Source organism: Mustelus asterias, chromosome 24 (assembly GCF_964213995.1).
Source record: "Mustelus asterias chromosome 24, sMusAst1.hap1.1, whole genome shotgun sequence".
NCBI lineage: Eukaryota > Metazoa > Chordata > Chondrichthyes > Carcharhiniformes > Triakidae > Mustelus > Mustelus asterias.
The window spans coordinates 454,383-471,779 of record NC_135824.1 but is presented as its reverse complement, the minus strand read 5'-3'; the positions used below and the strand labels follow the sequence as shown (position 1 = coordinate 471,779).

The window sequence follows — 17,397 nt, the reverse complement described above, 5'->3', positions numbered from 1 at the left end:
ACTAATACTGCTACTCCCCCACCTCTTTTGGCCCCTCCTCTGTCTCGCCTAAAACACTTGTACCCTGGAATATTCAGCTGCCAGTCCTGTCCCTCTTTCAACCAAGTCTCTGTCACCGCAACCACATCCAAATTCCTCGTGCGCATTAAGGCCCTAAGTTCGTCTGTCTTACCTGCTACGCTCCTTGCATTGAAGTAGATGCACCCCAGACCTCCAGGCCCAGTGAGGTCATCCTCCCCCAGAGTGCTCTTCTTCTTTGCCAGCCTTGTCCTGGCCCCAAGCTCGTCCCCAGCCTCTACACTTGTTGACCTAATATTTTGATCCCCACCCCCTGCCATATTAGTTTAAACCCACCTGAACTGCACTAGCAAAACTCCCAGCCAGGATATTCGTGCCCTTCCAATTTAGTTGTGACCCATCCTTCTTGTACAGGTGCCATCCTCTCTTGAAAACTTCCCAATGATCCAGGAAAATGAAGCCCTCCCTCCTGGACCAGTCCTTTAGCCAAGCGTTCAATTGTACTAACTCCCTATTCCTAGCCTCACTGGCACGAGGCATTGGGAGCAGCCCAGAGATGGCCACCCTGGAGGCCCTACTTTTTAGCCTATTTCCCAACTCCCTGAATTGCTCTTGTAGGATCCCCCTGCTCTTCCTATCTACGTCATTTGCACCAATGTGTACAACGACATCCGTTTCTTTATCTTTTAATATGCCTCCTATCCGCTCGGAGACATCCAGTACCCCAGCACCAGGTAGGCAGACTACCATCCTGGAGTCCCGTTCGCACCCACAGAATCGCCTGTCCGTGCCTCTAACCGACGCGTCCCCCACCACTATTGCTCTCCTAATTCCTCTCTTTCCTTTCCGGGCCACAGAGCCTGACTCTGTGCCAGTGACCTGGTCACTGTGGCTTACCCCTAGAGAGTCATCCTCCTCCACACTATCCAAAACAATATACTTGTTTTGGAGGGGGACAACCACAGGTGACCCCTCCACTTATTGCTCACTAAGAGCCGAGCCCTTCCTGCTATGAGAGACAGCCACTGGGATACTCTCTCGTACGTTACCCTTCTGACCTTTACTCCTCCTAACTGTGACCCACGTGTCTTCCCCCTGAGGCCCCGGTGTAACTACTTGCCTATAACTCATGTCTATTAGTCTCTCATTCTCCCTGACTAGACCAAGGTCAGCAATCTGCTGCTCCAGTTCCCTGACACGGTCCCTCAGGAGCTGCAGTTCCACGCACCTGGCGCAAATGTGAACCTCCGGGAGGCTAGGTGTTTCCAGGAACTCCCACATCCCACACCGGAAGCAACAAACTGGCCTATCACTCATAGTTACCCTTTTCCTTTATAGGTTTGGATAAAAATAACTTACCCTGCTTCGCCCTTTCCGCCTAAGCCCTTTAGTTCCGCCTAAGTTCTTTTAATTACTCCCAGAGATTTGATCCCACGGTATCCTCGTTATTCCGGAGGTGCAAACTAGGCAGGGAGGGACCATCTGCATTGTTTCTGGTCCTGTGCCAAAATTGAATTCTCGTGTTTAATATCCTCAGAGCTTGAGAGTGTTGGAGAGCCGCTGGGTAGCTTGCATGGCACAAGAGCTATGAGATATTTAGATTTTTTTTCTTAGCCTTGCATTTATATTGGTGGTTTATGCTATGTGGTATCCGTTACTCTTGTCCAAAGTGGCTAATATGAGTAGCACTCCGGGGAGGTGGGTGGTTTGGTAAAGAGGTTCCAGGGATGGCCCAACGGATCCTCACAGCTGGCCGGAAAACCCCCTTAGAGCGAGGGCGGCACAGTGATTAGCACTGCTGCCTCACAGCATCAGGAACCCGAGTTCAATTCTGGCCTTGGGTGACTGTGTGGAGTTTGCACGTTCTCTCCGTGTCTGCATGGGTTTCCTCCGGGTGCTCCGGTTTCCTCCCAGAGTCCAAAGATGTGCGGGTTAGGTGGATTGGCCATGCTAAATTGTCCTTTAGTGTCAGGGATTAGCAGGATAAATATGTGGGGTTACAGGGATAGGATCTAGCTGCGATTGTTGTTGGTGCAGACTCGATGGGCCAAATGGCCTCCTTCTGAACTGTAGGGATTCTGTGAAAACTATGGTTTTGAATAGTTTGTTTCTGTAGTTTTGTTATTTTGGGGTCAAAGAATCTCTGACGGCAGAAAGAGCAGATATCCTGGGAAAAGAGATTGTTTTGTATCAATGATTTAGCGGGAGATGGGGGAAACATGCTGTGGTGCAAGAATCTTTGTCTGATCAGCCTTTTCCATAATTGTCTCAATATTCTATATTTTCCTTGGCTGAATATGCAATTGCTGTGGTGACTTTGTAGATTCTGGAATGTTAAGTGACGTGGCTGTGTCTTGGATATCCTGTAAGTGAGGGTGTGCACTGTGCCTCTTACTCATGGCTTTACCTTGTCATCCTGTTTTACTCCAATCTCTGAAACATCCTTTATCGTTTGTGTCTTTGGAGGCGCAATTTGTAATGAATAATCTGAACCAGCTGTCTTGCTGCCTCTTGGCTCTTAATGTAAAAAAATGATTCTGCTGTACCGTACCAGCCATCGAGGGTTTGTAAAAAATGGGAAAAATCTTCAATGAAAATATGTTTTAAAAAAAAGCAAAATACTGCAAACTGCTTCACTGAGGACAGAAGCAGAGAGGGGAGGTATTAGAAGTGTGGTGTCTAAAGACTCGATCAAAGCACTGGGTTTTAAGGATCAAGTAGGGGCATGAGGCAGAGGACTTTATCAAAGGAATTCTAGAGTATTGGGCTTGGGCAACTGAAGGTCTGGTTGCCAATGGTGGTTTGAAGGGACAAGACGCTAGATTCCGATGACAGGGAAATTCGAAAATGTGGATCAGGAGCTGGGAGATTTCCCCGAGATAAACTTCACCTTAGAACATAGAACAGTACAGCACAGAACAGGCCCTTCGGCCCACGATGTTGTGCCGAGCTTTATCTGAAACCAAGATCAAGCTATCCCACTCCCTATCATCCTGGTGTGCTCCATGTGCCTATCCAATAACCGCTTAAATGTTCCTAAAGTGTCTGACTCCACTATCACTGCAGGCAGTCCATTCCACACCCCACCTTATTGCAATTTTCACTTTGTTGAGGCTGCAAATGGCATTGCCTAGATGCAAACTACACAAAATAATGTGCAATATTTTCTAGTGCGTTAAATTGCTTAGAAACTGGAGCTTAACTATGAGCTTTTCTGTGTAAGATGTTTAACAACACCAAGTTAAAGTCCAACAGGTTTATTTGGTAGCAAAAGCCACACAAGCTTTCGGAGCTGCAAGCCCCTTCTTCAGGTGAGTGGGAATTCTGTTCACAAACAGAGCATATAAAGACACAAACTCAATTTACATGAATAATGGTTGGAATGCGAATACTTACAACTAATCAAGTCTTTAAGAAACAAAACAACGTGAGTGGAGAGAGCATCAAGACAGGCTAAAAAGATGTGTATTGTCTCCAGACAAGACAGCCAGTGAAACTCTGTGGGGGTTACAAATAGTGTGACATGAACCCAATATCCCGGTTGAGGCCGTATCCTCGTGTGTGCGGAACTTGGCTATCAGTTTCTGCTCAGCGACTCTGCGCTGTCGTGTGTCGCGAAGGCCGCCTTGGAGAACGCTTACCCGAATATCAGAGGCCGAATGCCCGTGACCGCTGAAGTGCTCCCCAACAGGAAGAGAACACTCTTGCCTGGTGATTGTCAAGCGGTGTTCATTCATCCGTTGTCGCAGCGTCTGCATAGTTTCCCCAATGTACCATGCCTCGGGACATCCTTTCTTGCAGCGTATCAGGTAGACAACGTTGGCCGAATTGCAAGAGTATGTACCGTGCACCTGGTGGATGGTGTTCTCACGTGAGATGATGGCATCTGTGTCGATGATCCGGCACGTCTTGCAGAGGTTGCTGTGGCAGGGTTGTGTGGTGTCATGGTCACTGTTCTCCTGAAGGCTGGGTAGTTTGCTGCGGACAATGGTCTGTTTGAGGTTGTGCGGTTGTTTGAAGGCAAGAAGTGGGGGTGTGGGGATGGCCTTGGCGAGATGTTCGTCTTCATCAATGACATGTTGAAGGCTCCGGAGGAGATGCCGTAGCTTCTCCGCTCCGGGGAAGTACTGGACAACGTACTGTGTCTTTATATGCTCTGTTTGTGAACAGAATTCCCACTCACCTGAAGAAGGGGCTTGGAGCTCCGAAAGCTTGTGTGGCTTTTGCTACCAAATAAACCTGTTGGACTTTAACCTGGTGTTGTTAAACATCTTACTGTGTTTACCCCAGTCCAACGCCCCACATCATGACTTTTCTGTGTAGCCAGGTATGTATTATACATCAGCTGTTTAGCTAAATGTAAGATATATGATTTATATCTAATCATTGCAAGGAAACAGCTGAATGCCATTAAAAGATTCAGTTTGTTAATTGATGATCCTATATCACCATAGTCAATAAAGATCTGCCTATGAATGGTTGCGATTTCAGTTCTTTGAATTGTTGATATCAGGTGAAATGACTTTAATGATTAGAAGTGCCCGATCCAACAAACAGCCAAGCCTAATATTGGGAATTTCAGGTTACTGTTTAACGTCCTCTCAAATGTAGGTAGTATAGCATTAATGGAGGTAATAAGAATTGTTAGATAAAGGCCTTTATGAGTCCATCTGATTATGATTTGATTTGTTTTAATATCGTCACATGTATTAGCATACAGTGAAAAGTATTGTTTCTTGCACGCTATACAGACAAAGCATGTCGTTCATAGAGAAGGAAAGGAGAGAGTGCAGAATGTAGTGTTACAGTCATAGCTAGGGTGTAGAGAAAGATCAACTTAATGCAATGTAGATCCATTCAAAAGTCTGATGGCAGCAGAGAAGAAACTATTCTTGAGTCGATTGGTACCTGACCTCAGACCTTTGTGTCTTTTTCTCGATGAAAGAAGGCGGAAGAGAGTATATCCAGGGTGCGAGGGGTCCTTGATTATGCTGGCTGCTTTGCCAAGGCAGCAGGAAATGTAGACAGAGCCAATGGATGGGAGGCTGGTTTGCGTGATGGATTGTGCTACATTCATGACCTTTTGTTGTCCCTTGCGGTCTTGGGCAGAGCAGGAGCCACACCAAGCTGTGATACAACCAGAAAGGATGCTTTCTATGGTGCATCTGTAAAAGTTGGTGAGAGTTGTAGCTGACATGCCAAATTTCCTTAGCCTCCTGAGAAAGTAGAGGCATTGGTGGGCTTTCTGAACTATAGTGTCGGCATGGGGGGACCAGGACAGGTTGGTGGTGATCTGGACACCTAAAAACTTGAAGCTCTCGACCGTTTCTACTTCAGCCCGTTGATGTAGACAGGGGCATGTTCTCCTTTACGCTTCCTGAAGTCGATGACAATCCCCTTTGTTTTGTTGACATTGAGGGAGAGATTATTGTTGCTGCACCAGTTCACCAGATTTTCGATCTTATTCCTGTACTCTGTCTCGTCATTTTTTGAGACCTGAGCCACTACGGTGGTGTCGTCAGCAAACCTGAAAATTGAATTGGAGGGGAATTTGGCCACACAGTCGCAGGTGTATAAGGAGTATAGTAGGGGGCCGAGGACGCAGCCTTGTGGGGCACCGGTGTTGAGGATGATCGTGGAGGAGGTGTTGTTGTCTATCCTTACTGACTGCGGTCTGCGAGTTAGGAAGTTCAGGATCCAGTCGCAGAGGGAGGTGCCGAGACCCAGGCCACGGAGTTTGGAGATGAGTTTCGTAGGAATAATGAGTAAAGTTTATTTATTGGCCTCAAGTAAGGCTTACACTAACACTGCAATGAAGTTTCTGTGAAATTCCCCTAGTCACCACCGTCCAGGCGCCTGTTTGGGTCAATGCACCTCATCAGCACGTCTTTCAGAATGTGGGGGGGGGAAACCGGAGCACCCAGAGGAAACCCACGCAGACACGAGGAGAATGTGCAGACTCCACACAGACAGTGACCTAAGCCGGGAATTGAACCCAGGTCCCTGGCGCTGTGAAGTGGCAGTGCTAACCACTGTGCTGTGCTACAATAGTATTGAAGGCTGAGTTGTAAACAATAAATAGGAGTCTGACATAAGTGTCCTTGTTATCTAGGTGTTCCAGGGTTGAGTGCAGGGCCAGGGAGATGGTGCCTGCTGTGGACCTGTTGCAGCGGTAGGCAAACTCTAGTGGATCCAGGTAGTCCGGGAGGCTGGAATTGATTTGTGCCATGACTAACCTTTCGAAGCACTTCATAATGATGGATGTCAGAGCCACCGGACGATGGTTATTAAGAGACGCTGCTTGGCTTTTCTTTGGTACCGGGATGATGGTCGTCTTCTTGAAACAGATAGAGACTCAGATTGTTTTAAAGAGGGGTTGAAGATGTCTGTGAATACCCCCCCCAGCTGATCCGCGCAGGATCTGAGTGTTTGTCCGGGTATCTCATCCGGGCCAGTTGTTTTCCGTGTGTTGATCTTCAAGAAAGCTGCTCTGATATCTGCAATGGTGACCCCAGATCCAGGTTCATTCAGGGCTTCCAGGGTGGAGGGCATGCTCTCGCTGACCTCTTGCTCAAAGCAGGCGTAGAATGCATTGAGCTCATTAGGGAGGGGTGCGTTGAAGCTGGCGATTTTACATGCCTTCATCTTGTATGAAGGGAAGAGATAGAGTAGAGAGGATAAAATAGTTTCCCTTGGTGGAGAATTCTAGAACCAGGTGACATAGATTCAAGATAAGTGGCAATAGGCGTAGAGGGGACATGGGGAAGAACCTTGTTATGCAGAGGGTGGTGGGTGTCTGGAATTCGCTGCCTGAGTTGAGAATGGAGACAGAGACCCTAAACTCTTTTTAAAAAGTGTCGATGAAAGCCATGATGCGGAGTTGCCGGCGTTGGACTGGGGTGGGCACAGTAAGAAGTCTCACAACACCGGGTTAAAGTCCAACAGGTTTATTTGGAATCACGAGCTTTCGGAGCGCCGTTCCTTCATCTCACTCACCAAGGGAGAATTTAACACGGTCAATGCACCTAACCTTGCATGTCTTCAGACTGTGGGAGGAAACCGGAGCACCCAAAGGAAACCCATGCAGACATGAGGAGAACGTGCAGACTCCGCACAGACAGTGAACCAAGCTGGGAATCAAACCCGGGTCCTTGGCGCTGTGAGCCATTCACTCACTATATCCTTCAAATGTATTGTCATTATCCGATGTTCCTATAATTTGATTGTCCCGATTGGTGTTTCTTTCCCAGAGAGTTATTTTTAAAGAATTTTAATTGCACCATTCCACATGGCCAGACCTATAATGTTTACCAGTGAAGCTCCATCTCCTAATCATTATCCACCTTCTCTTCTGTTTGCACTCTTGTTCCGAATTTTCTCCCAGTGATCTGGTCCTCTGTCTAATTTTATGTCCAACTCAATGACTTGTTGTAGCAAAGTTTTAGACAGTGCTTCTATTTTTGCCTTGCACCTTCTCGGCAATGTTATTCCCGTTCAATTCAGCTTCACAGCTACCACCTCATGATGCATATTATCATATAAAATCTTCCCCATTGGGATTAAACCAAACCATTTCTTAGTCACTCCTTTATATGTGGGACAATGTGCTCTGCTTGCCCTAAGGAGTGCTGAACGTGTGTTATAGTTCTTTAAAACACAGTGTGGGACTGCCCAATGTAACAGAATCTGTGGGTCCCCTTCTAGCTTTGGAACACCTCCCACTGATTTGACACCATTTTTTCTTCTGGTAGATATATCCAGTCCACTTTCTCCAGTTCAGCTCTCAGCTTTGTAAAATCTGTCTTCTCCCAATTTAGAACTTTTACTCCTGTTCTATCTTTATCCTTTTCCATAATGATGCTGGATCTGACTATATAATGATCACTATCTCTACAGTGCTCCCCACTGCTACTTCATCCACTTGCCCAGCTTCATTTCATAAGACTAATTCTAGAATTGTGCCCTCTCTCATCGGGCTTGTTACGTGCTGACTAAAGAAGTTCTCTTGAATGCAGTTCATGAATTTTGCCCCCTCTGTGCCCTTCACACTGCTTGTATCCCAGTTGATTTTCAGGTGGTTGAAGTCTCCAATGATTACTGCCCTATTGTTGTTACACTCAGAAATCTCTCTGTATTTGCTCTTCTAACTCCCTTCGACTATTTTGGGGCCTGTAATACACTCAACCCTGACTTTGATTCATTTAATATATTATCACTCCTCACGGCTGTAATTGATTCTCAAACCAATAATGCCAAGCCCACACCTTTTTTTTATCCTGCTGTCTATCCTGTCTGAAAACCCTTTAAGAAGTTTAACAACACCAGGTTAAAGTCCAACAGGTTTATTTGGCAGCAAAAGCCACACAAGCTTTCGGAGCTCCAAGCCCCTTCAAGGGGCCTGGAGCTCCGAAAGCTTGTGTGGCTTTTGCTGCCAAATAAACCTGTTGGACTTTAACCTGGTGTTGTTAAACTTCTTACTGTGTTTACCCCAGTCCAAAGCCGGCATCTCCACATCATGAAAACCCTTTATCCAGGGATGTCGAGCTGCCATTTTTGCCCCTCTGTAACCATGTTTCTGTGATAGCGATGAATATCATGTTACCATGTATTTATTTGTGTCCTGAGCTATCGCCTTTACTTGCAATACTCCTTGCATTTGCATATATACCTAGCAAATACTCCCCAGGACAATATCCCGGTCCTGCCCAGGTGTAAACCGTCCAGTTTGTACAGGTCCCGCCTCCTCACAGAACCAGTCCCAATGTCCAAATGCTCCAGAAAAGAGATGATATAAATACAATAGGCTGAGTGCTTTACCAAGCTGTGATGCTAAGTTTACCTCTTAGTTAACGAGTTATCTGGAGCTGGTGTTCCCACCTATCGATATTATTACCGAAGGTGAGCTGGGGGGGCGGGGGGGGGGGGGGGGGGTGCTGTTGTGGTAATGTCACTGGTTCAGTAATCCAGGGACCCAAGCTAATGCTCTGGGGCACAGGTTCAATTCCCACCATGGCAGCTGGCAGAATTGAAATTCCACATAATTATCTGGAATGGAAAGCTAGTCTCAGCAATGGTGACCATGAAACCATAATGTCCTTTAGGGAAGGAAATATGCCATCCATACCTGGTCTGGTGTGCATGTAACTCCAGACCCACAGCAATGTGGTTGAAGCATTCAGCCCAACGGCAGTTAGGGATGGACAACTATACAGCAACACCCACATTTCACCAGAGAATGAAGAAATGAAATACAAGCTGCGAATCTAGTGATCCAGCTTTTAACTTCCTATCCCAAAGCAATCTGCACTGTGATAAGAAAGTTAACGCTTATTTATTAATTGCAAGTAGGCTTACATTAACACTGCATTGAAGTTACTGTGAAATTCCCCTAGTCGCCACAGTCCGGCGCCTGTTCGGGTCAATGCGCCTAACCAGCACGTCTTTCAGACTGTGGGAGGAAACCGGAGCACCCGGAGGAAACCCACAGAGACACGGGGAGAATGTGCAAACTCCACACAGACAGTGACCCAAGCCGGGAATCGAACCCGGGTCCCTGGCACTGTGAGGCAGCAGTGTTAACCACTGTGCTACTGTGCCTCACTCAAACTTTCACAAGTTTGTGAAAGTCAAACCCTGTTATTGAAGCACCGTGCTGAGGCAGTGTGTGCAACTTTGTGATGAAGTGCACTCTTTTTGTTTCAAATGGGCAAACAATTCTAAATAGTAAGCGTGATTGTGCGTTAATTGGGGTTAATCGTACTCAAGCTGTGGGCATTATTTGGGTTTTACATAAGCCCCCTATAAATCATAAGATGTAGGAACAGAAGTACGCTATTTGACCCATCAGGTCTGCTCCACCATTCAATGAGATCATGACTGATTTAATATAATCCACAACTCCACTTTCCCGCCTTATCCCGATCACCCTGATTCCCTTACTGAGTAAAAATCTGTCTATCTCAGCCGGGAAGATATTAAGATGACATGTTGGAGAGTTGGTGGAGACTTGATGGGCTGAATGGCCTCCTTCTGTACTCTAGGGATTCATTCTATGGGAAGATACTAAATGACCCAGCCTCTACAGCTCTCTGAGGTCAAGAATTCCACAGATTCACTCCCCTGTGAGAGGAGAAATTCCTCCTCATCTCTGCCTTAAATGGGTGACCCCCTCACTCTGAGATGATGCTCTCTGGTCCGAGACTCTCCCACACGGGGAAACAAGCTCTCAGCATCGACCCTGCCAAGTCCCCTGAGAATCCGATATGTCTCAATAAGGCCGCCTCTCATTCTTCTAAACTCCAGTGAGTTCAGGCCTAACCTACGCAACCTCTCCTCATAGGAAAATCCCTCCATTCCCAGGATCCATTTAGTGAACCTTCTCTGGACTGCCTCCAATGCCAGTGTATCTTTCCTGAGATAAGGGGACCGAAACTATTCACAGGATTCCCGGTGTGGTCTAACTAGCGCCTTGTATAGTTTTAACAAGACTTCCCTATTTTTATACTCCATTCCCTTTGAAATAAAGGCCAACATTCCATTTGCCTTTACTATGACCTGCTTTATACATTGGTTCCAGTTTCATTCTTCACCAACTGACTTTCTGGAATATAAGGCAGTTGTTGCAGAGAATGTTGCCTCAAGGTGAAGTTGAAAAGCTAAAATAGAAATTCAGAGTAAAAACTGCCGTCAGTGTAGCCATTGTGAGAAGAGGCAGGAAACGTTTGAATACCAGCTTTAGTTTGATTTGATTTATTATTGTCACATGTATTAATACACAGTGAAAAGTATTGTTTCTTGCGCGCTATACAGACAAAGCATACCGTTCATAGAGAAGGAAACGCGAGAGTGCAGAATGTAGTGTTACAGTCACAGCTAGGGTGTAGAGAAAGATCAACTTAATGCGAGGTAAGTCCATTCAAAAGTCTGGCAGCAGCAGGGAAGAAGCTGTTCTTGAGTCGATACGTGACCTCAGACTTTTGTATCTTTTTCCCGACGGAAGAAGATGGAAGAGAGAATGTCCGGCATGCGTGGGGTCCTTAATTATGCCGAGGTTGTCACTCAGGCTGAGGCTTCACCTCAGTGCCCTCCTGTCTTTTGATAATGTTCTGGGAATGGTGAGGTGGAAAGAGTCAGTCAGTGTGGTGGGAGGTTTATCCTTCGTGTATCTGTGTATCCTGTGTATCCTGTGTATGTTTTTATTATCAACAGAAAGATTGTGCTTTGGAGTAAGCAGTTACTGGTGTGTCGGAAGGTTTGCCAGTATTTCCATGAACTGCTCGAATGAGCAGGAGCTGATCTTTGTTTTATTTGTTTCTTTAGGTATTTGTGGAAACATTGGACAAGTGTTTTGAGAATGTCTGTGAACTGGACCTTATATTCCACATGGATAAGGTACTTTTGTATCTATTGTTGTTAAGCTTGTGTCAAATTGTGTTTTAAGTGCTTTGAAATCAAATTTTATTTACAAGCCAAGTCTCTATTTAGTTTAAGAAAGGCCAGTGTTTAATCAGCATTACTAATTTAATAGGAGTGAGTGTATGAATTTGAAATGATTAATGAAGTGAAGTTGTGTTAAGTATTGATTGGCACTAAGGGCTGGAGAATGGAGCTGAGCACATGCCCCCAAATGGTGTGACTCCTACTGACTCATGGCTCCTTGAGATTGTGAAATATGTTTTCCGTTCATTAATTTCTGGCAGGTTTGGTAACATCCCCACACACATTTACAGAACACACAATTCATTTTATCAACATTGATAACAATTACTGAAGAATTTATGCAACTTTATCTGATTGGCAAATTAGCAAACTGAAAAATGCTGCTTGTGTAATTATATTTTGATGAATATTGCTCTGAAATCAGATCAGTCTTAAATATCAAGATTAGGATCAGCTTTGTGTAAGGCTGATGGATTTGACTGGTCACTTTCAGGCTCACTGAGCTTTCCTTCTCTTGTGATCTGGAACTCCGGTGCAGTGAAAGGCTTCCCAGGCTTGTTTTTGCAGTGTTTACTTTGATTAGATTAGCCCTGAATCTGGCTGGACTTCAGGCTGGAAACTATTCCTCAGTCTGTTGTTCGACTCATTTCCTGCCCCAATACAGACATTCTCAATACAGACTGATATGGACTGGGCCATGCAGCATTGCAGAGATGTGGCCGAACTGTCAATTCACCATCATGGGGCAGCCTGGCCAGGGATATGCCTTCAACATTTTGGTTGAGTTTAGAAGAAGAATCATAGAACCCCTACAGTGCAGAAAGAGGCCATTCAGCCCATCGAGTCTGCACCAACAACAATCCCACCCAGGCCCTATCCCCATAACCCCATATATTTTTTAAAAATTCATTTATGGGACATGGGTGTTGCTGACTGGCCAGCATTTATTGCCCATCCCTAGTTCCACTTGTTCAGAGGGCAGTTGTGGCAGAGCCATTGCTGCAGCTCTGGAGCAAATGTAGGCCAGACCAGGTAAGGACGGCAGATTTCCTTCCCTAAAGGACATTAGTGATTCAGATGGTTTTTCCCAACAATTGACAATGGTTTCATGGTCATCAGTAGATTCTTAATTCCAGATTTTTAAAATTCAATTCAAATTCCACCATCTGCCCTGGCGGGATTCGAACCCGGGTCCCCAGGACATTAACTGAGTTTCTGGATTAATAGTTTGGCAATAATACCACTAGGCCATCGCCTTCCCTGCTAGTTCCCCTAACAACTAAGGGGCAATTGAGCATGGCCAATCCACCTAACCCACACATCTTTTGACTGTGGGAGGAAACCGGAGCACCCGGAGGAAACCCACGCAGACACGAGGAGAATGTGCAAACTCCACACAGACAGTGACCCGAGGCTGGAATCGAACCCAGGTCCCTGGCGCTGTGAAGCAGCAGAGCTAACCACTTTGCCACCTGTTCAGAACAATTTAGAACAATTCTGAGAAAAGCTGTGACTCTTTAGTTGCTGCGGTGTGTTCAAACATTTTCTGTTGTTAGTTCACCAGCCAACTGTATTTGGGAAGCTGTTGCTATTGTGTTGTTGTGTATCGCTGCTATACTTATTTTGATGGCACTGTCAGGCTGTAGGTAACAGCAGGCAGGAGCGGCAGGTTGGCTGTCACTTTCCATGAAACAACCTTGATAGAAATATTTTGGAAAGTAATTTCCAGCACTCTGAGCTTACCAGTCTGTTAATACTGATGCATAAATTGTGCAAAAGCTGTTTTACTTTCCTTCATTGATGAATAAAGGTGTATTTGTGGAAGGCTTGCGCAAGGATTTATTTCCATTGTCAAGTATTAGCACAAATTGGATTTAATGGATTGTCCTAATCTGTTCACAGAGGTGTTAGCTCAGGCTTGTCCAAGCCCCGGCCAGATGGCTACTTCACTGGCCTGTCACATTCTCCAAATGTAGGAAATGCTTCAGCTTCAAAACTTTCCAGAAAGAGTTTCAGAAAGTGCTCAGTGGCTGTTCAGCCAATCGCAGGCTGGTTTCTCCATGCATTGGCTGCCTTATCACTAGCCAATGTAGGGTGAAAGCAGCCTTTGATTGGATATCAGTTGCCAGATAAGTTTTCAGTATCACTGCTGGCTGGGACCGCGGAGAAAGGTGAAATTCAATGGCAGCAGGTGGGTCAGAGGTGGTAGATACCGGGACAGGCCAGGTGGATGTGGTGAACCATAGATGGTTACCACTATGGGTACTTGTACATATGTTACTCTTGTTACTGTTGGGGTTAGGGTTTGGGTGTTCCACCTGTTATTATTGTTTATGTGGTACACTCCGTTCGGCTCCGCCTTCTTACAAGAGTATAAAGGTCACTGCTACTTCCTAGTCGCCCTTAGTCTGGGATAGTATTGTTACGTAGTGTGCTCCAATCTTGTTGTGAATAAAAGCCTTTATTCCCGGGTACGTCCTAGCCTCCCGTGTGAATCAATCGCGGATCAGTGGGGAGGGAAAGGTGTTTGCCTCCACAGCAACTGCCACAAATTTGGACATTGGCCCCAGCCTGACCCCAATCGGCTTTGACTCCAGTTGGCGGCCCCAACCCTGCCAACCACCAATGTACTCTGACCGGCCATGGGGGAGGTGGGGGAAGGGGCGCGTACTGAGCTTGGGTAAAAACTGAGGTCATAGATATAAAGAAACAGGCCTTCAGCCCAACTCGTCCATGCTGACCAGGTTTCCTAAACTGAACTAGTCCCATTTGCCTGCATTTGGCCCATATCCCTCGAAACCTTTCCCATCCATGTACCTGTTTAAATGTTATAATTGTACCCGCCAGCTCCTCTTGCAGCTCATTCCATATGTTCCCCCCCCTCCGAATTGTGTGAAGAAGTTGCCCCTCTGGTCCCTTTTAAATCTTTCCCCATTCATAGAACATAGAACATAGAACATTACAGCGCAGAACAGGCCCTTCGGCCCACGATGTTGCACCGACCAGTTAAAAAAAAACTGTGACCCTCCAACCTAAACCAATTTCTTTTCGTCCATGAACCTATCTACGGATCTCTTAAACGCCCCCAAACTAGGCGCATTTACAACTGATGCTGGCAGGGCATTCCAATCCCTCACCACCCTCTGGGTAAAGAACCTACCCCTGACATCGGTTCTATAACTACCCCCCCTCAATTTAAAGCCATGCCCCCTCGTGCTGGATTTCTCCATCAGAGGAAAAAGGCTATCACTATCCACCCTATCTAAACCTCTAATCATCTTATATGTTTCAATAAGATCCCCTCTTAGCCGCCGCCTTTCCAGCGAAAACAATCCCAAATCCCTCAGCCTCTCCTCATAGGATCTCCCCTCCATACCAGGCAACATCCTGGTAAACCTCCTCTGCACCCTCTCCAAAGCCTCCACATCCTTCCTGTAATGTGGGGACCAGAACTGCACACAGTACTCCAAGTGCGGCCGCACCAGAGTTGTGTACAGTTGCAACATAACGCTACGACTCCTAAATTCAATCCCCCTACCAATAAACGCCAAGACACCATATGCCTTCTTAACAACCTTATCTACTTGATTCCCAACTTTCAGGGATCTATGCACACATACACCTAGATCCCTCTGCTCCTCCACACTATTCAAAGTCCTCCCGTTAGCCCTATACTCAACAAATCTGTTATTCCTACCAAAGTGAATTACCTCACACTTCTCCGCATTAAACTCCATCCGCCACCTCTCGGCCCAACTTTGCAACCTGTCTAAGTCTTCCTGCAAACTACGACACCCTTCCTCACTGTCTACCACACCACCGACTTTGGTGTCATCAGCAAATTTGCTAATCCACCCAACTATACCCTCATCCAGATCATTAATAAATATTACAAACAGCAGTGGCCCCAAAACAGATCCCTGAGGTACACCACTTGTAACCGCACTCCATGATGAATATTTACTATCAACCACCACCCTCTGTTTCCTATCCGCTAGCCAATTCCTGATCCAATTTCCTAGATCACCCCCAATCCCATACATCTGCATTTTCTGCAGAAGCCTACCATGGTGAACCTTATCAAACGCCTTACTAAAATCCATATATACCACGTCCACTGCCTTGCCCCCATCCACCTCCTTGGTCACTTTCTCAAAAAACTCAATAAGGTTAGTAAGGCACGACCTACCTGCCACAAAACCATGCTGACTATCACCTATCAATTCATTACTCTCCAAATAACTATAAATCCTATCCCTTATAATTTTTTCCAACATCTTGCCGACAACAGAAGTGAGACTCACCGGTCTATAATTCCCGGGGAAGTCTCTGTTCCCCTTCTTAAACAATGGGACAACATTCGCTAACCTCCAATCTTCTGGTACTATACCAGAGGCCAACGACGACCTGAAGATCAGAGCCAGAGGCTCTGCAATCACTTCTCTTGCCTCCCAGAGAATCCTTGGATAAATCCCATCCGGACCAGGGGATTTATCTATTTTCAGACCCTCCAGAATATCCTGCACATCCTCCTTATCAACTGTAATACTGTCTATTCTACTCCCCTGCAACCCAGTGTCCTCCTCAGCTATATTCATGTCCCCTTGCGTGAACACCGAAGAGAAATATTGGTTCAATGCTTCACCAATCTCCTCCGGTTCCACACATAACTTCCCTCTGCCATCTATAACTGGCCCTAAACTTGCCCTAACCAACCTTCTGTTCTTGACATACCTATAGAACGCCTTAGGATTCTCTTTAACCCTATCCGCCAAAGTCTTCTCATGTCCCCTTTTAGCCCTTCTAAGCTCGCTCTTCAACTCCCTCTTAGCCAATCTAAAGCTTTCTAGTGCACTACCCGAGTGCTCACGTCTCATCCGAACATAAGCCTCCTTTTTCTTTTTAACCAACAAAGAAACTTTTTTGGTGCACCACGGTTCCCTAGCCCTACCAATTCCTCCTTGCCTGACAGGGACATACCTATCATCTTAAACCTATGCCCTCTGGTTTTGAACTCTCCTACCCTGGGGAAAAGACCTAGTGAGACACTGAAGGCCCGATTTTAGCATTGCGTTGCGCCCATTTTCAGGCGCGAAAACTTGGTAAAGTCAGGCGTGAGGTGAGTAGCGCGATCCGCGCCCGCCTCCGCACTGGTTCCCCCTTTACCAAGGCCCGAAAATGGCCACGATCGGGACTGTGCCCGAAACGGGCGCGACGGCCATTTAAATGCATTTGTATGCATTTAGATTGACTTAATGGGCTACGCCCAACTTTACCGCCACTTCCCCCTTTACCACCACGTTCGCCCTTCCGGAATCGACGGGAAACAGAAATGCTCTACATAAGCCCGATTTGGGCGCTCCATCAGTGAGGGTTAGTGAGGAGGTAAGTGCCGAGTGTCCGACGACTCTCTGCTTGAGATCGGTGGGGTGGGGGTAGGGGGGAAGGTGGGTCCGCTGCCACTCTACCTGAGATCAGCGAGGGGGAGGAGGGAGGGGCCTGTGATTGGTCTGGGGAGTGGGGGGATAAGGGGGTCAGTAATTTTGAGGGGATGGGGCAATGTCTGTGGGGGCCAGGGAGAGGCATTATTCCGCCCGGGAGGGATGTGGCAGGGAGCCACATTCTATCATTGTTTTTCTGCGCATGCGCAGTTAGAGGCTCCGGTCGGAGCTGCAGGGTTTTGGGTGCGTTAAGCCCCGCCCACAGGCTTGTGCAGTGCGGTCCGGAATTGCTGATATTTTTTCAGGCAGTGTGTGTATGGGGGCGTCTGAGAATGGGTCTAAATTTCAGATCTAAACACTCCCAGTTTCAAGTCCGCCCAGCATTTAGAATCAAAATGGTAAAATAGAGACCTGAGTGTGTGGGGGTGAGTGTGAGTCTGCCCGGGTGGCACAGTGGTTGGCACTGCTGCCTCACAGCGCCAGGGACCCGGGTTCTATT

General features: G+C 46.6%; 1 protein-coding gene across 1 annotated transcript in view; it reads left to right on the top strand.

Moving 5' to 3' along the window:
- Positions 1 to 17,397, top strand: part of ap3s2 (adaptor related protein complex 3 subunit sigma 2) — a 94,246-nt gene that overhangs the window by 42,433 nt on the left and 34,416 nt on the right. Inside the window, exon 4 of the mRNA XM_078241146.1 lies at positions 11,338 to 11,409. Coding sequence (XP_078097272.1) covers positions 11,338 to 11,409 — 72 coding nt within the window. The remainder of the gene's footprint in view (positions 1 to 11,337; positions 11,410 to 17,397) is intronic.